The 20219-nt window shown below is 40.0% G+C and overlaps 1 protein-coding gene across 1 annotated transcript in view; it reads right to left on the bottom strand.

The window, feature by feature from the left end:
* smyd3 (SET and MYND domain containing 3) overlaps positions 1 to 19131 on the bottom strand; it is a 59597-nt gene extending 40466 nt beyond the window's left edge. Inside the window, exons 1-5 of the mRNA XM_044029539.1 lie at positions 18917 to 19131; positions 2556 to 2619; positions 1687 to 1794; positions 1287 to 1344; positions 1028 to 1182 (exon numbers count right to left, since the gene is read on the bottom strand). Of these exons, the coding sequence (XP_043885474.1) occupies positions 1028 to 1182; positions 1287 to 1344; positions 1687 to 1794; positions 2556 to 2619; positions 18917 to 19077 (546 nt within the window). The 5' untranslated portion in view covers positions 19078 to 19131. The remainder of the gene's footprint in view (positions 1 to 1027; positions 1183 to 1286; positions 1345 to 1686; positions 1795 to 2555; positions 2620 to 18916) is intronic.
* Between the last annotated feature and the right edge of the window lie 1088 nt (positions 19132 to 20219).

The following is a 20219-nucleotide window of genomic DNA, read 5'->3' as shown; positions in this document are numbered from 1 at the left end:
TCAAGTGACAAAGTATCTGAGACACTTTTCGTACATTTCCTGTTCTCTATTAATCTCTCCCTCTCTCTCATACTCCATCAGTGTGACATCCCCCTCCCTCTCCCTTCTCCATCTTTCTTCTTCTCTCACACGCTCTTTGTCCCTTTTCATCTCTTTAATCCATTCAAGTTGTTTGCTCCTCATCTCTTACAAACTGAGACGGAATTCCCATTGGAATCTTGAAGTGCATTAAATCAGCAGTTTTCCAAGCTTCAAATCCAATCCCACGCACAAAACACACTCACACAATCTCATGGATACCCTGAGAAATGGTGGCAACCATGTTCACTTGAATGCCCCAAAACCAATGTGTCCTACAGTAAACAATAAAAGTCTGTGTATCTTATCATATCACTGAGTTTTAAGTCAATTGTACATAAGTAATAAGTAGATATTGGTAGTGTAAAACGACTAAGTCCTTTCATTTATCGCTCATTTCCACATTTCTTCTAAAACAAGCACTCTTGGCTCATTTGCCTGTCTGCTTTCAATTAATACTCTCACACACACACACACACACACACACACACACACACACACACACACAGTCATTAGAATGAGACAAACACAACACATACACACACTATTTGAAATTCAAATCCCCTCTGAGCCACAGAGTCTAAAAGTGGAGTCAGACGTCAGATCACAGAAAAAGAGAGAAATTCTGATAAACAGGACCAAGCGCACACACAGACACACACACGCGCGCACGCACAAAAAAATGCACTATAACATTCTGGTGAAGGCAGCTGGTGTGATTTAAGAGGGTAAGACCTGAGGTTGTTCTGAGAAAACACACACACACACACACACAGAGTGATCTACACACAGATGTCACCAAGATCTTTGAACATATGTTGGGGTCAGTCCAGACGCAGCAGGTCACACTCCTAACACTTTCTCATGTGTGTCAGTCGTTTGCACAGGTACCGTTAGTGCAGTGTGTACTTCTGAGTGTGTGTATTCATGAGTGTTTGCGCATGCCCACCTTGGCAATAAGGCTGAGGGGCTCTTGACAAGAAGGCGGCAGTGCCGATGTCACTTCCTGTGCCAGGCCAGGCGCTTCCTGTTGCAGGTACAGCTCTAACATAGAGGCCAGCTGAGACAGACCCTGTTTCCTTTTCTCGGACATTAAACTGAGGTCTGTGAAAGAAAGAAATGTAATTTAAAATCAAATCTATATCTATTTTCTGCTTTGACACTGACACAACAATAAACACTCTCACACACACAGAGGAGAGACTTACGAGACTCATGCTCCTCCAAAGTGTATAGCTCCTCACTACTACCCGTAGATTGACTCAACTAGAAGAAAGACGAAGGAGGGGGTGGGAATAAGCATTTTATCATTTAAGTAATATTTCCAGAGTTTCACGATTTTTTTTTTATTAGTTTTAATATGTGTTGCCCTCCCTGAAGCATATTGTAGCTATTAGATGAAATCAATATAAAGAAAATAAGCTTTCACAAGTGCAGGGGTGGTGTTTTTAATAACAGAGCAAATTCATAAAAATCAGTATAACATCTTAGCACTGTGCAATACTTAATAACTTATGTTTATATTTTATTTAAAGATGCAGTAACCACCATGTTGGTTACCACATCTTTCTTTGTGCACATTATCAAGAGAGACGGGAAGAAACGTACCAAAGCGAAGATGAGTCGTGCAGCCAGACGGACCGAGTCAGTGGGAATTCTGGGTATCAGGCTCTGCAGACATTTACACTCTCTCTTATGGGCAGACCAGGCTTGTTTCTGCAGGAAAATGTTCATTTTAACCAACTGAAATGTGCACAAACAACCCAGTGCTGTAGGATAATTCTAGTCTAGATTCTCAGGACATGTGACACAATTTGGACCCAAATGTTGACGATGAGAACAAACAATATAGAAATATTGCTGTATTAACACAGGTATGTGTGTTTACAGCCTTCGGTATGAAGATACATAAAGATATACCCTGAATTTAACTTTGGTTTTAGTTCCTGCACTTACAAAGTAAACAAACTCTGTAATAGTGACAAGTGTGTCTTGTGTTGAATATAAATCCTTAAATTGTATATCAGCTGTAAGTGGAGCACTGGGGGCCATCTTGGAACTTGACTCAGAGTCAAACTTGGTCTTGAGGTTTAGTTGCTCAGCTTTAACACTGATCCAAACACTTGAATAAGCTGCTTTTCACACCTGCTGTGAAGTTTTGATAGTTTCCTGAAATTGTCTGGAGGTTCTGTACTGGATGTGAGAACACAAATATCCACAACAGTCATTGCGAACATTTTCCAGAACTTCTTTGTGCAGCTCCATCGTCAAATCTCTGGCTAATGTCTGAGTGAGCCCATGTGAAAACACGGCTAAGTGGCTGAGTGAACCGTTTCCTGCGTTCTAAAGCCAGGCACTTCCACTCAACTCAATCTCCTGCTGCAAACGGCAAACGCTGGACACATATTTTCCAGTTAGTTCCTTGAACCCAAGTTTGAAAATGGCACTTGACACATAGACACACACACACACTGTACCTGGCAAGTGGTATTGCAGTAGCGAGCAGTCTTACACTGGGAACATCTCATCAAGGTCTCGCGTCTAGACAGAAGTAGAGAGAAAAAGATTAGTTCATTCTGCGCCTACCGCCGCCACCTCAACTCCCACAAATAAAAATGTAGTGATTCAGCAGTAATATAAAATAAAGTGACTCAAAGTCTGAGTCACTGTTATCAAAAAGCACTTCATGCTATGGTAGAAAAAGTATTACAACTTTTCTATGATGAGGAATGGGAGCAGAACTTCAGACTCACTTTCATCTCTGGCTGCACCATTTTAGATTTTGAATAACAACTGCGATAGCAAAGCTGCTACATTATTAAACTCATCCACATGCTCATACTCACTCAGGAATCCTTTAAATTCCCATCACTGACATGACCTTTTCCCATTTAACAACTTATTCTTATCCTTTTCTAGCTGCTGTATCTAGCTGACTGAGCATCCATTAGATACTCCCATCTACCTGTCCATCTTGAGATCGCCATCATAGAGCAATACATTAGCTTTAATCAATTGCATGTGCGCCTGTGTGTTTATTTCTGTGTGGGCGAATGCACTGTATGATCCATGCCTGCAAGATCCGCTGTATGTCTCAGAGTGACACTGCGGCTGCTGTCCTTTCCCATTTGCCTGTCAGTCTGATAACAAGCTGGCGGCATTAGTCTGCTTCACACAGACAAGTACAGACGTACAGCCAGTAGACACACATACACACACACTAAGATCTGAGTTGCAGATGTGTCTTAAACCAGTCACTGCATGACATTGAGAGTTGCCTTGTGACCTGGAGTCTTCGCAGTCTGTGTGAGTTCACACTACATAGGTGATGCAGTACACAATCTCACAATCTCTTTTTTCTCTCCCAAATTTCTGTCCCCCACCTCTCCTCTCCCCCCAACCAGCGAGGCAGATGCTACACATCTTCGAGTCTGATTTCTTCCTCTTAAAAGAGAGTTCCCTGTCTCCACCATTGCCTAATTTTTGCTCATTGATATGAACTGTTGGGCTTCTTTCATTGGTCTGTTAAGATCCATCATTTGGTTGTTGAATGAGTGAAATTCACATCACATTTATTTTATTATCTCGTTTACACCTGTATTTTTATAGTCTCGCTCATTTGCATTGACTCTGACAGCCACCCAATTTCATTGTACAATTTAATTCATTTCTACAGTTATTGACTCATTTTATTTATTTATTTGAGTGGATACATTGCACATTAATGAACATAAATATGTAAATATGTCAGATTATAGCCATCAACTAATTTGCACCTGTAGCCCCTAGGCAGGTTGATGGAATAAGACAAAAAACTCAAGTGCATACACTGAACATGACAAATACAACAAATAAAGAGAAGCAGCATTGGCTGTGTTCCAGTTAATGAAGACAGATTAGCAACATAAACTATGTAATATAGCAAGGCAAAGCAGGAAGTAGGGACCACAAATTTCAAGGTGACAGACAGACAGACAGACAGACAGACAGACAGACAGACAGACAGACAGAATAAAAACATATATATATAAAATATATTGTCGGAACAAAGAAACAAATTTGACCAAAAACATGACCTCGTCAGTGGTGGTAATAATCACAGTGACCACAGGAGAGTCAGGGTTAGAGGAGAAGCTCGAGGCTTGTTTGATATTGGTTCGTATCACTCTCTGTGTGTAATCGTGTGATGAAGAGAGAATGATAAATCATTGCTAATTCAATGTGACAACGTGTGGTATGATGCGCTTATACAGAAACATATGACAAAGTAATGGAGAACATCGTCTTATAATGGATGTAAATACATTAGCCCAGGGCTTATCGTACCGAGACATTAATTAAACTGGATGTAGTAATGAACGCTGCAGATAAAAGAACCTTAAAGGCAAGAGCAGACATGACATTAAGACACAGAGTGTGGGTCTGACAGAAGGCTGCAGCCGCTCAACATCAGTGACAGAAGTTAAGTGTTTCCTCTAAAACCATCTATCAGTGTGTGACCAGACAGGTCTGTTGTTTTTGGCTGTAAGTTTGGACAATTTTCTTAAACCCGCTCCCTATTCCTGTTCTCATCCTCTTCATTTCTTAATGTGCAACTCTCGCTCCCTCTTTCTCATCTCTTCCTCCCTTTCCCCCCACAGCACTCTTGTTATTCCACCGTGTCTTGACCTTTTCAGTGCTGGACCCGGCATTAAATTTATCATCTCACCCCGGGACGATGGTTCATGAAAACACAGATATTCTTGTCATGTTGAGACCGAGCAGAAACAGAGGAGCCACCCACAGTTTTAGAAACACATGCCTTCAGTGTGAGACACAGAGCAATAACAACAGATATGACCAGGTCAGACCAAAACACAGTCTGGTTCTGTGTAGTTTCAACATATCCTCTGAGAACATAACTCACACACTAAAAGTCTGGCCACGTCACAAGCTGCAGCCTGTAAGGAAGTTCATCCATCTTCCCTGACCCCAGACAGGAAGCCTGATACTGACCACGACCCCATTTTTACTTCTATAGTCATTCTTCATGTCCTGGGAAATGTTGCCCCATGGGAGGCGATCACATAAACGTTACTTGTATTACTTGTTATTGACATGGTCGTTGGTTGTATCGCTGCCCTGTCTTGATTAAGGCTACTTTTATACCTAATGTGTTGTTCCGAAACCGGGGCTGTTTCCTCCCCTAGATTAGTTCTAACGGGCTTGTGTGAACAAAGCAATCGCATGCTGTTCCAACACAAATCAACCGAAAAAAAAACAGAAAATCTAGAGAGGGTGGTTTCAGCTCAGATGCAACTGCTACGTGGAGTGATTCATTCGCAGCGTGTTGACAATTTACCCACAAACCAAGCTGCTTACCTGATGTGTCTTTGGAATACAAACTGCCCGGTGAATAGGTCATTACATGCCTCCAGACCAGAACACGTCGTCTCCTTCAGAGCTGTCTGGATGCAGTGAGTGCGTCTTTTTATCATCATCAGATTCAGATATAGGGTTTTTTCCGCCTAGATGCTCGCTCAAACTGGGAATGTTCATATACATATACATATGGTATATCAACATCCTGAGAACAGCAATAAATGCTATCACGCACACTCGCTGGTGGTAATCCATTTTCGATTACGGGACTCTGAAGGATTTCCTGATGTCCAAATTTGCCACAAAATTCTGGCAAATCACAAAACTGTTTATAAGCACGTAGCGTTGAGGGTATGCCGAGTCTAGAATGCAGTGAAAACAAATCAAACTAAGGTTAAGTGCAACATATTACTCCCTGAATCGGAACAAAATAAAGGTATTAAAGCACCCCAAGTCTTACTTGTAAAATATTTTTATCTCAATCTGGCTTCCTAGTAAAATAAGGGCAACAAAACAATAACAACATACAAACAGAACATCAGTTTATTGCTGTACTATATATGTAGTTACAAAGACACATTTGTGTACATTTGAACCAAAGCAAGCATCTGTTGTTATGGTGACCGCCTACAGGCTGATAAGTTCTCAGTATTCACAGGGTATTTCCTTTCTTTCTTTCTTTCTTTCTTTTTCTCGCTTTCTCACTCACACACACACACAGACACACAATCTACATGTTTATCCTTCACTTGATCCAGCAGATTCTTCAGCAGGACTATGACTATATCTTATCGGAAACATAACATCTCTTCTTGCTTAATTAGCATTTAGCATTGAAAGAAGTCCCTCTTTGATCATTTCTGGTGAAAGATGGGGAAAGTTCTATATGCACAACATGTTGCAGCCTGGTCACATGGTTTGAAGGTTATTTGAAACATCCATGACACACTTTTTGTCATTTTGTCACAAATCAGCTGTGGCCCCTTGGCAATAACAACCTATCAGTGCTGCTACATGCAGTATGATATAGTCTAAATATAGATGTAGACAGCAAGAAAACAACACAAACGATCACTAAAAAAGCAGGCCATGATGGCAAAAGATGGAAACTTCGTTTTCTCTAGGTCATTAGTGGTACACACCCACACCTCCACACCACCATCCTCCTCTCTCTCCCCGTCACTCTGCCTTTTTTCCTGCCATCCATGTCTCTGTCAAATGTTTTGTGACGTGATTGTCTTCTCGATGTCAGGACCATGCTTGGTCTGCTGGCGCAGGAGGAAAACTCATGAATAACATTAAAGAGTCTTCATTATGAACATGCAAAAAAACTGAATTAAAAGACAGACAAGACTGGCTCTTTCTCAGAAACCTGTAACCTCTTCCTCTCGGTGTCATACTCCTTCTCTTATGTCTTCTGTTTCCAGTTTCCCCTTTGACATTGTGAGTGAGTCATTACTTTCCATGTCCTTCTCTTCCAGCCTTCTAAGCACCAGTATATCCAGATATACTGTGTTTTAGGACACGATCAAGAATAGTCATTAGCAATTTATCGTTTATGTTGTGTATCTGGAAGAAATGTCAAACATTTGCCATCGTGAATTTTCTCCTTGTGTCTGTTTAATATCATTTTAAAAATGAAGATCTCTGTTTTTTTGATTGTGAATATGAATTGACTATTTAATATTAAAGTGAGAAACAATGTAGAATTTCAACCTTGAAATAATGTCTCCAAAATGAATTTAATGATACATCAACTGGGTGAATGGCAGGTCTGCACACACTAACTCATTGTCTACCGCTTTATCCCAGACGAGGGACGTGGAGCTGCTGGTGCCAATCCAACTGACATGACAAAAGGCAGGTCACACCTTGCACAGGTCACCAGTACTTCACAGGGCCAACACATTCACTCTCACACTTACACCTACAGTCATTTTAGAGTGTCCTGTTACCAACTGTGGGGGGATCCCGAAAGCAAATCCTACAGTGTATTACTTTTACGTAAATATTAATAAATAGAAAGAAACAGATTCACTGATTTCTACCCAACAAGTGTTTGGCCCAAAGAGGAAATGACTAGATTTCGGTGCTGATCTGGACATGGATTCAGAAGTGTATCGACACTGTGAGAAAGGTAGCGGCATTGGTAAATGTTTGAGGTCTCCAAGTGCTCTCTGCAGTATTTCATATGAATGTTTACAATTTTCAGTATTATATAAATCTTCTTTTTGCTTCTGCTTTCAGCGTTATACTAACTGTCCTAATATCTATGAACCTTCTCTGTGGTGTTCCTCTTTTGCACCTGCCCAGAGGCTCCATCTTTTGCTGTCCATGAAAGACCGAGCACACCTCTTTGTATTCGATTTTAGTGCTTCTTCTTTTACATGAATCATTTTTATTTCTATGTTTAGTTGTATTAATATGGAAGATTTAAATCTTGCTTACTATAGCTTCCATATCATGGACCCACTGAATCCAAACCAATGCCAAATTGTTTTAATTACTCAATGGAACATCCCTTTTTATTTTGAGTGCATCTTACACTTTATACGCATAAATTGATTATAGTGTTTCTATCATTAGGACTAGGTACAAAGGCTCCCTTGTTTTGCACACTGTTATTAATATTTAACTTTTCTCAGGAAACCCTACTTACTCTGCATGAACAGAAACCAAACTTGGCACATGGGTCCAATTCCATGCCAAACTACATCAAACGGAGTGAATAGTCTGGATGTTTGTGCTCGGAGCAGCCATTCAAAGTTCAATAGTTTAAAAGATTCCGAGCAAGTCATTTGTACGTGCAATGACTTTCATCAGAATGTGTCCAATTGCACTTCACACATTGATGACCCACTCTGAACATTGAATTGATTTTTTTTAGCCAGACGCCTCATGCAGAAAACTAATCGTACGACCAAAATAAAGAGAATAAAAAAGATGAGGAAGTTTGTAAGAAACACAAGCAGAAGAAACAAGGGAAGAATAAAGAAAAGAAGAAGATAAAAGAAGACACAGATAGATTCTCTGCTTTGATATTCAAGATGCCCTCATATGTGTGTAACTGCTGTGGGTCAATTGTGTTAAGACTATGCTATCAGGCACCTAATTAGGCCTACCTCAGCATATCTCTATTGGTGTTTGTGTGTGTGTGTGTGTGTGTGTGTAGCATGCTAATTAATTTCCCATGAGTACTGGCTGCCACTGGAGTTAGTTGTGTGTGTTTACGCGTGCATGTGCTTGTGTACGTTAATAATTTGTGGCGTCCTCTTTCCTGAGCTGCCCGGTCACGCCTGAGTGAATTTTCTCATTTCCAGGCCGAGTGGCCAACCCAGCATGGTCCCTCCCCACTTGACAGGTAATGGTGTGTGATTGTACGTAAATATTAACAAAGATCAACGGCGAGATTTGCGATGCCTTTAACGCGGCTGGGCAAAACCTACCAAACCCAACAGTTGTGACATCATGAAACAACTCCTTCTTTCCTCCAGCATCACAGCCAGTTAGCAAGTTAGAGCCCAAACTTCCTCTCTCTGTGAGCACAGACTCCGCAGCTGACTTCAAAATTAATGTGAGACAATGAGAGCTTTAGCGTCGTTTCCTGGAGGGACACTACTGCCATCTAGTGCTACAGTGGACCTGACAAGTGTGGTTCCAACACAAAATCGACTCAGTACAGCAACGCAGACTGGTGACTGGCATGAGAATCACGTTGCTGGCTCCCTCTGTGTGTTTGTTGCACGTGTGAGTGAGAGAGGGAATGAGTGAGAGAGAGACGGATGCATCCTTGAGTCCTTGCTGATTTCTTAATGGTTGCTGGATGAATCATTGACACCTGAGGGGAATCATGTGGGTCAAGTTTCCTTGTGGTTTTACCATCATGATGTAAAAATGAGTAAAAGCACACACACACACACACACAGACAAATACAAATGATGGCCCAAAGGGAAAAACAACTACACATTCACCACACAGATTTCTTTCTCATACCTTAAGCTTTTTCAGACAGCATTAGGTCACTTATAAGTAGAAGTGGATGTACACAATTAAAATATAAAAGAGAAAACCTAAAAACTAATACGGCCATGTAATTTGATCAGGATCCTACAAAAGAAGGACTTAAGGCTGGGGTAGGAAAGATACGTCAATGGGTTTTTGATCCACATTCCCCAAAGAACCTTTCAGCATAACATCAATTCATTGGTCATTATTTGATATAATTACTAAAAGATTCACCAACTATTTACATCCAGCCATCTGCGGCTCTGGTTTCTAAAGATCAGCATCAGTCATAGAAAAAAAAACATCAGTCGACCTCTAGTGCAGAGGCTCAAAAATCAGCAAATTTCTTAACAATCCTGCCCACAATCATCTCACTGTGAATTCACCCATTAATTAGTCCACTTATACCTGCAACTGTGGACAATGTGGATAAACAATGGACATCACACTATACCAAAGAAGACCTAGCTACTGCCTACTGTAGTTCAATTCTAGTAAATTACAAATTCATCTGACATTGTTTTGTAGTTCTGTGGCTCTTCCACGCAGTGTAATGTGAATATAAAGTGCTATGACAAAACATTGGCGTAAAGAGGCCAAGAAATGGGAAAGTCTGACAGTTACACGTTTCAAATTATATGAGGTTTAAAATTGACTGAATTATTTAAGTAGAAAGGGAATTAATCGTCTGAGTGCACTGTGTAATGTCTCACATAAGGCATCGTCGAACGAGATGACAGATCTGAACTTGGCTGACTGAGCTACTTTTGTAATGTGCTGATTGAAATGCAGATGAGAGTCCACAAAAAAAAAATCCCAAAGCCAAGCGAATTTCAAAGAACTTCAAGGTTGAGATGAAGTCGTCCCTCATCAATATTTAACAGAACGTAGAAATCGCTTCTCGATTAGTCATGAACAGCAGCAACCGTTCTCAATAAGTAGAATGGAAGAAATTAATCCTGCACAGATAGTGCTTTTTTGGCCTTTTGTCTCGAGGCTTGGAGGAACATTAGCATTAATAAGTAACAGATGCAGTTTCTATGACTTTCATTAATGTTGTTGCATTGAGCCAAACCAGCTCAGAAAGTTTAAACATGTATCCCCATGAGGAAGGACACAGCATTTCTGTGAAGGAGTGTGGTCCTAACAAGTTAAGATTAAAACGATAAAATCCAGATGTTTCATTTGATGAATAGAATACCAAGCATTATCCTCCTTTACAGCTGTGTGTTTGTGTGTGTGTGTTGAAACACCTGGCTATTTAACTGCAGGAGGCAGGAAAAACTAGAGGGACATGGAGAACAGAGGGGAGAAGCATAAGCAAGCAGAATAATTCCACCTCAGAAATGAAGGGAGGAGAAGGAAGAGAGGCAGGTGGGACGAAAAAAAGTGTAGATGGGAGGGAAAATGGAGGACGGAGATGTTTCTAAGCAGCAGATGGGAGGATAAACCTAGACAAGTGCTGACTCACCTTTTCTCTCCATTTTCTGTAACCCCTGTTCAATGTCTGAAGGCTACAGTTTAACGAGCAGTGTGTGTGTGTGTGAGAGAGAGATTTTTGTCTAATTTAAATGGAGACTGAGACTGATAGCCCTTTCAAACCGGCAGGGCTCCGTGCCGATTTCATTTACCAAAAGTTGGTTCTAAGCTGGAACCCAACAAACAGTGGCTCTTCCTCGCAAACCGTGACATCATCGGTGGGTGTGTCATATTTTGGGGTTGTGACGACGAGTGGAAAGTGGCGGAAGTATGGACATTTTGCCGGTGTTGTGTTTACTTCCGCCTGGGTAGCGTGGAGTAACGTCCTCCCACTTTGGTTCTGCTTAAACTAGTGTTTGTCAGAAAGCACCAAGGATTCAAGGCTCCAGAACAGCATCAAAACCAGAACCAGAACTATGACTGTCTGAAAGCACTACAAGTGACCCATGTCACTGAACAAATGCTGTAGATCAGTGAAAGTTGTCAGAATAAAGAGCTATATAGCTATATAACACAGATGACTGTAGCTAAAGGATTGCACTGACAGTACACGGTCAGTTTTGAGCTAACGATAAGGAAACTTGCTGTGACAATCACAGCTTCTGAGCCTCCATCTCACTTTTAAATCTTGTCTATGTTGCATGTGGTAGAGCTAAATTAGACGAGGGTCGCATTTAATCCCAGTGCTCCAACATGTTCAACAATAAAGATCTGTTTACTGTTTCTGGCATTTAAATCCAGATGAAATAACAAGAAACCTCTTCAGTCAAACGTCTGTCAATATTTTCTATGTTCTTTCAAATGACAACAATCCACTGGGAACTCATCAACTGAGAATCAAAAGTTTCTTGTTATAAATAAGACAAAAGTTTGTTTGTTTTCTTGGTAGAATTGTTGAGTCGTGTGTGTGTGTTTAGTCCAAAGAGACAGTCAGTGAGAGATTGGTGTCAAATACAAACACTTAATTTGGCAGAAGTAATGATGCTATGTCCCACTCCTTTCATCAAATACATACACACACACACACAAATCTTCAAAGTTCCTCTTCGAGTTGTCAAAACCAGAGAGACAATCATGAAAGCATTTGGGTGTTTGATGTGTCATCTCTCCATCTTCTTCTGGAACTTCCTTTTCCTCTTACCGCCTTAAGATAAATATTTACATGACACTGTCTGTCATATCCATCCATCCGTCTCAATATATTCAGCTGATCTCAAGTGTAAAAGCAACATATGCTGGGAACGGCAGTTTTGTCTCGTCATAGCCCAGTTACATCTGCCATCCTGCAGTAATCGTGTCAATTGTGTCGACTTATTTTAAAGAGAAGGAAATCTCTACTTATTTTAACCGGGCCATGTTGCAATGGTTTATCCCTTCCTTTACTAGAGCAGAATAGTTGTTACTTAGTTGACTGATGTATTGTTTTTCGGACAGTAAAGAATGGTATCGAGCCGTCTCTATTGCCAGATAAGAATTTTTTCATTCACAGTCCAGATGTTATTGTAATTCAGTCAAAATGAAGCATAAACCTTGAGGTCACTTTCTGCCTCTCATTATAATTTTATAGAAATCCTCATTAGCTGATTTTGCAGTGTTCACAAGTCAGGAGTGGGGATTGCTTCGGTTTTGGACTGCTTGCACATTTTGAACACATCACTCTTGACTTTGAGTGTCAAAGTCAAGTGTTCAGCTCATTTTGCGATACACACAACATAAAACACAGGCGGAAAACTACAGTGCTGTGCAAATATTATCAGCCACTGTTAGATTTGTCGTTTTAGCAATATTATAATGGCCCTACAATTATAGAAAATATGGTAAACATGAGGTAAAATAATACATTCAGCTTATACAGGTTAAAGTGTCAACTATTTAGTGTGACCTACCCTGACCCCTGAACAATGGAATGACCCTGGTTCTCTTAAAAAGGAGTGGAACCCTAATTAATGTTACTGGTAAAAACCCGTTTCCTGACGCTGATTCATGACATTTGACATGTTTGTATGAGTTAAATTTGACCATATGTAAGACCAACTTTAAGTCACATTATTTCAAACCTTAGTGCCAATGATCACAGAATTTGACAGACATAAAAACAACAAAGCTGGAAGTGCCCTGAGACTTTTGCACAGCACTGTAAATGCTCATCAGACATCGAAACAATAACTGACACACAATAATCATTTTAAACCCTCAGTTGTAAGAACACATTTTACTACTTCATTAGACACAATAGTTACATTTTAATGCTAATTTACTTTGCATTTCTGCCATGTTGAGTATTTCCACTCTTTGCAAAAAACACAAAACAAAGGAGGTTGATAACCTTCTGAAAGCTGTTTGTTTGTTGACCTCTACCGGATTTAAATTTTTGTGTCTGTGTGTGCTGAGCGTTTATCACTCACTACTTGCACACAGTCTTCAAGGCCTGTAATTAACTTCAGCTTTGATGGACCCCCATACCCCCTCCCACCTGCTCATTTCCTGCACACACGCACGCACACACGCACACACACACACGTGCATTCAAGTTGTTCATGCAATCAGATAAAAGTCACACAAATAAATATGCACTTGCAGATTCACAAACATTTTTCTACTCCCAGTCAAATGGAGGATCTGATTGTAATTTGGTTAAAAAAACAAACAAAAAAACACTTGACATCTCTGGGACTAGGTCTGTAAAAATCAATTGAGAAAATGATTAACAGCTCCTATGACACCAGTCTCTGCCTGCTATAGCGAAATTTGTTTCTAAATCAATTGGCAACTATTTTAATAGTCGCTTAAAAGGGAAATGGTTTTGTATTTTGGCCTATAGGCCTTTATCACAGCATTGTGATGTGTTTTAGTAGAAAAAACACAGGTTTTATTGTTGCCATGTATTCCGATTGTGTAAGTGAGGAAAGTTTAGTTCAGTTGAATGACCCCTGTAATACTGTAATTCACGTCATTTCCAAAAAAAAGGCAGGGCCAATGGATGTTCATTTATGGCAGGAATTTAGATGTATGGAGTTCAGAAATGTTTTATTTGGAAAAGTTTTTCTTGCGTTACATTTACTTTAACTTCATGCTCACACAGCTTTGATAGCTGGACGCCAAGCATGTCATACTGTTTTGATATTTAATGCACCCTGGAGTGCATCCTAGCCACATCATCAGTGACAAAGCTACCTGGAGTCAATGGGTCTTTCAACATCATACACCCTCGCCCAGGTGACACAGCCAGCGGTGATCATTCCCTGACTTGTGGCTTGAATCATCCATGGATCACCCCTTTTAAAAGCACAATTTAGAGGACATCATGGAAGCCAACATGCACCTTGAAATTGAGGAAGCTAACTGAAATGCAGCCATCAATAATTTTATTATTTGCACCTGTACTTTTCCTACCTTGACCTGTCGAAATGTCTGCCGAAAGAGGCCCACACCAAAGATGAGAAAGAGATCAGAAATAAATCTTTGTGGACATTTTAAGGGTTAAACTGTTCAATCAATAATGAAAATATGTGTGCGCCCATACGCCTGAATTCTGCAATTGTTTTTGCGTCACCAATACAACGTACACATCTCTTATTGATATCAAATCAATGATATATGTACAGCAGACATTCAGACACTCTGGCTGATGACTGTTGGCCACAAGCCAAACAGATGTTGCCGTGACACATATTCGATATCTCAAAAGCAGGATCATACAGCAAACAACACGGTCGCCCATCTTGTTCCACACACACACACACTTTTAGGACTCCTGGCTATGAGCCTCAACACTGAAACTTGACATATACTCAATATCTCAAAAAGACATATTCACCTTCTCACGCAGGAAGATAGAGGTATAACAGGAGAAATCAATAATGAATTACAGTTTGTGCCGCCACTAAACTGAGATCCATTATTTTTATATGAGCTGGGAGCGCATAGTTTCCGTGTGTCTGACACGTATCTTTTAACCTATGGGTGGACATCAAAATCGTAAAGAAAAAGGCCTGAGTCTGCCCTTTCTCTCTCTCTCTTTGTAATATTAGACACACTAATGGAATCACTCTGACTCCTGAAGCAGTAAAAGCTAATATAGTGCAACACAAGGGCTAATTATAACAATGTCAGATATGATAACAGCCATGCAAATTAAATAATACCATCAGCCGGCACGATCACAACGAAGGTACTAACACACTGACGTCTATGTTGTCCAACCTCTATAATTTCATTTAACATCACATTTTAATCTTAGAAGTTCAGCAAAGCTTGTTTTAGCTTGTTAGCAGGCATGAGACAATAAGAAAATGCCAGGTTTTTGCCTCAGTCTCCACAATAAAAGAATTATTTCTTCACCCCTGCCCAATGGGCTCTTCCTTAGACTCGATAAATGCTTCCCTCGCACCAGTCAAAAAGCCAGTAAAGAGTAGATATTCGGTATTAGCGTTGTATAAAATGTATGTAGTACTAAAGAGACATGGTTCTTTAAAACACATGGCATGATGGATATTTTTTTATTTTTCACAATATTACATTACATTATGCATAGCCGCCATTCCCCCAAGTAAAAAGGTTTATTCTTGCTTGAGCATTACATACACATGTTGTATGAGTCCTTGACAGCTTGCAAATAAATAAGACAGATATAAAAACAACAAAGCTGGTGGTGCCCGGAGACTTGTGTATAGTGTTGTAACTTTGTTGTCCATTCAGAGCAGGTACGTTTTCTTACCACTGGCTATTATAAATTTTGTTTGTTTAAAATTTGTCTGTCAAAATACTGGACATTAACATATAATTGCCGCCTCATGTGAAATCTACAAAAGAGGGTATTTATTGAACACTTGGCCATAGCAGGAAATTCACTACAAGGATATTTCTTAATACAATATTCAGCACAGACATTAACACACACACACACACACATATAGTGGTGATGTTGTGGTGACCTTTTAAATCAATGTGCATTCACTACACATGCAACTCAAGGTAAATATTTGCTGACTGAATGGTGTTTTCCAATCTACTTTTAAATGAGAGTCATTGTGTGAAAGGGGGCAGTCAAGGAAAGACATTTAAATTAGGTCAAATGAATAATAATATTACTAATATCCTGCTGCTACTACAATTTTCCTCATTGACATTCCTGCAGGGCATTTGTTAGTTTTTCTTTGGCTTCAAAGAATTAACAAGTTTATGCCAGTAACAGAGCGAGAAAACAGCAGAGCACAGCTAAGGTTTTCTGCTGTTGTTCACTGAGCAGTTGGAGGTGAAGCATCACAAGAACATTGAGAGTTGAGGGTTAATTATTACTAAACAGCATGCTCATCAAATCTACATAAACTCATTAGTGACTGTGGAGGCTGTTTAATATCTACAGCCTGACATGCTGTGTCCCCAGCAGTCACGTCATAAAGAGCCAATGAAGGTACAGATAAAATGGACCTGACTGATCTTACATTTTTGGGTGTTCTCCTGTGAGGATACATGTGATTGACAGTGTCTCATCACCAGGATTTTATAATACGGATGTTTTGCGGTGGTTGCTCTCTGTCCTGAGTCTCTCCCAGTGGACGGACACGGGCGACAAACTCACTTTATATGCGACAGATGATTCAATTTCTGTAAGATTCTACCCACTTAGTATTAGGGCCCAAGCACTCACACTGTGGTGCAAGGACCTGGAATTATTTTTCTTCTTCCCAAAAGATTGCATCTTTGAGGTACTAAAAAACAAAATTGCATGCAAATCAGAACTGCCAAAAAAAATGTATGTAGTATGTTAACAACAGGAAATCGGCCATTTTAATTTGCTGTTCATGTAGGCAATTTGCACATTTCGTATACAAACAAAGTCGTCTGAGCACTTTAATCAGAACATAAAAAACACACCAGACCAAACACACCGAATATGCACATTTATGAAAAGGTCTTGCAGATTCAAAAGGTCGTGGCCACAGAAACCATCAGAATGTTGGCGAATTTCGACAAAATTTGCCACAAAATAGTAAGTGGCCTGTAAGATATGACTGATCGGATCAACTCTTCATAATGTGACACAAGAGACCGACCCTGAACACGTCTACGAACATGAACTTGACCTAAAAAGAAGTCTGCCAATTTATATATATATATATACACACACTGTACATAGTCATTTACCCTTCATTCACCTTGCAGTCCTTGCACCAGAAATCTCCAGTCTCATTAACTTCACATGCATCTGTTAAGTTTAATGAAGTGGGTTTGGCTACAGGAAAGAAAACAGCAGTGCCACACACCTCCAGCCGACGATAATAAACTGCATATATATTGAGTCACAAGACAGTAAATTTAAAAACACAAAAACAAGTCAATTAAATAAAATACCATCTTGTGTCTTATTATTGTAGGGAAAAATTGGGCATTCCTGTCCCTCAAACATTTATCATGTTTCAATCCATTACGGGGCTAATCCTTTAAATATCAGAATTATATATAAAACACTTACATAATACAATCATATTATCTATCAGAAAATCTCCTTTGCTCCTTCCAGATTAATGGAGCTTTGAACAAATTCAAATTCAGAAGTGTCACTTGAAGTATTCTCCCCTCTTGTGAAATCAGAAAGAGCCACAGTGCCATCTAGTGGGGAGCATAAGAACTGAATTGCATCTTCTACATTCTTACATTTGTGTCTTATGTTCATTCATTTATATGAAGTCTATACTAGACCAGGGGGGCTGCAGCAGGGTAGGCAAGGGAGGCAACAATCTAGTGCCCATAAGAACAGTTGATTACGACAGTGCACAGGGTCAATTTTGTGAGAAACCCTTACATGCATCATATTTACGAGCCACTGTGGGTCATTGTAGAGTGGGTTATTTTTCAACTGGAAAGTTGTGGGTTTGACACTTAACCCCAAGTTGGTCCTGACGACTGTGGTAGCATATGAATGGGTATGACAGATGTGTGACAGCAAAAGTGCTCCACAAAAAAGCAATGTATGTGTGAATTAGTGAATGGTGAAAATTGTAGTGTAGAGCAGCGTAAATGTATCATTTACCATTTTACCATGTGCAGGAGACTCATTAAATGAGGCCCAACTACTATGTTGCCAAAGGCTTTGAAAGACCACCAAAGAAAGAACCATGAATCACACTTAACATTCAAAAGAAAGAAACGGCAAGGGGAGGAAAAACCATAGACCGTGTAAAATTATTATATTTGTCGCTGGCAAAAATCAGTTGCTAGTTAGGTTTTCACTACACTACTTGTTTTTGACTATTGCATTCTATTTGGGCTATTGTGGCCCCGCTCCAACACACCTGATTTAAATTAATGAGTCGTTATCAGCTTGATGACGAGCTGAACATTTGAATCAGGTGTGTCTGCAAACTCCCTCTACTTTGTTCAGGTAACTTCCACCCAGCTGCCCTGCATGTTTTAGATGTTGCCCTGCTCCAACACACCTGATTCAAATGGTCAGCTGTCAACAAGCTCTGCAGAAGCCTGATAAGGAGCTGTTCATCTGAATCAGGTGTGTTGGAGCAGGGCAACATGTGAAACATGCAGGGCAGTGTTCCCTGAGGACCAGGGTTGGAAACACTGTCTTAATATATCGTATCACCAGGTACCCTGTGATTCCAACGTCTAGTGCAGGTGGGTTTGTCATTATAGATTATCTACAATTAATTTGCTAAATTATAGCCAGCCATATTTACATTTATAGTTACTGTGTCCAAATTAATTCTGACTATGACTTCTGTCATAGTTCCAGTTCAAGATTTCAATGTGATTCCATGTGATTATGACAGGTCGGAATTAAACTGTAGATATCTCAAACTATAATTACAGTCATAATTATTTAATAAAACACACAAATTGAACGTTTTATATGGGGTTCCCATGGAGGAATGTAATTGTGGATTTGCTTATTAAAATGTTAATTTTAACCAGGAAGAAATTACATAGTATAATGATCGTAAATACATATCGGGACTAGCTAACAGCTTGTCGTCTCACCTGGAGAAGCAGCGGTGACAGACGTCCTTCGTGAGTCTGTTGGACACACAACACGCCAGCGGTTCTGCGGAGTAAAGCAGCTGTCCTCTCCTGATTCCGACTGTCGCCCGCAGACCGTTCCCTTTCCCGGGGCTCACAAAACGCTCCAGCATCTGTGCCATATTCGCTTTTCCCTCCACGTGAAACCGAAAAGTGTTTACATCCGCAATGACGCATTGCCTGCGTCATGACGTCACAAACACGTAGAAATCTAGCATCGTGTTTCCGGAAGTAAAAAAAACCCATGCATTTTTTTATCATCAGCCATAAACATTGTAATATTCAGGTTCTATATAGTATAAGCTATGACACTAACGGTGTTATATTCTCCTTTCGAAGACATAGGTTTCATTAAAACACCTCCTATTTGCGATATCTCTAGGAAGTACTACACTACCCACAATCCTCAGGTGTAATAAAGACGGGTATCCCGTTATAACATGCTGGAAACACTGTATATACACATCATACAAATACGACTCAAACGATAACGTGCTGGGACACTATATCGACAACCCAGTTACAAAAACTGGAGGTCGCTGGAGAAGGGGTCATTCGCAGTGGTTTATGGGATGTGTAGTTCTCTTAAAGGAAAAACTGAAAGTAAATTCACTTCTGGAACTAGTGTGAATATTTGATGTGATGTTATTTGTACACACCAGTGAGACGTTTCTGTTTTTTAGTCTACTCTTATTCGTTTGAGTACGGTGGACCAAAAAATAAAAAGCTTAATATCAAAAAGTAAAACTGCATCATTGTGCTACATCCCAAAATTGCAAAAAAAAATACATTTTAACTAAATTCATTATTATGTTTTATAGATTTAAATCTTAACGCATACATCTACTGAAGAAAACAGTAATTGGAATTACCTGATGTCAATGCAGGGCCGGCTCTACCTAATTTTGTGCCCTAGGCGAGATTGCTCTCCGGTGCCCACCCCCCCCCAACCACACACACACACACACACACACACACACACACAAATTACACCAGCCAAATGAACAATCACACATGTTTAATTTGAACAACAACAGCAAACTTTCAGGTAACTCTTTCCAGCGTGTCTTTCACTTCAACTAAAATTGTACACGTCTGGACTTCCTTGCAGCAAAAGCAATCTGATCCCTGATCCCTGCTCTGACCCTGAGGTCACCCGTCATGTGATTCAGCAGCACCACATTTTAGGAACATTATTGTTTATTCATTTGTTAATATTTATTATTTTCAAGAGAGAACACACAAATGAGGGCGACTGGGAATA

Source organism: Solea senegalensis, linkage group LG7, assembly GCF_019176455.1.
Source record: "Solea senegalensis isolate Sse05_10M linkage group LG7, IFAPA_SoseM_1, whole genome shotgun sequence".
Lineage (NCBI taxonomy): Eukaryota > Metazoa > Chordata > Actinopteri > Pleuronectiformes > Soleidae > Solea > Solea senegalensis.
This window is presented reverse-complemented; position numbering and strand designations above follow the sequence as displayed.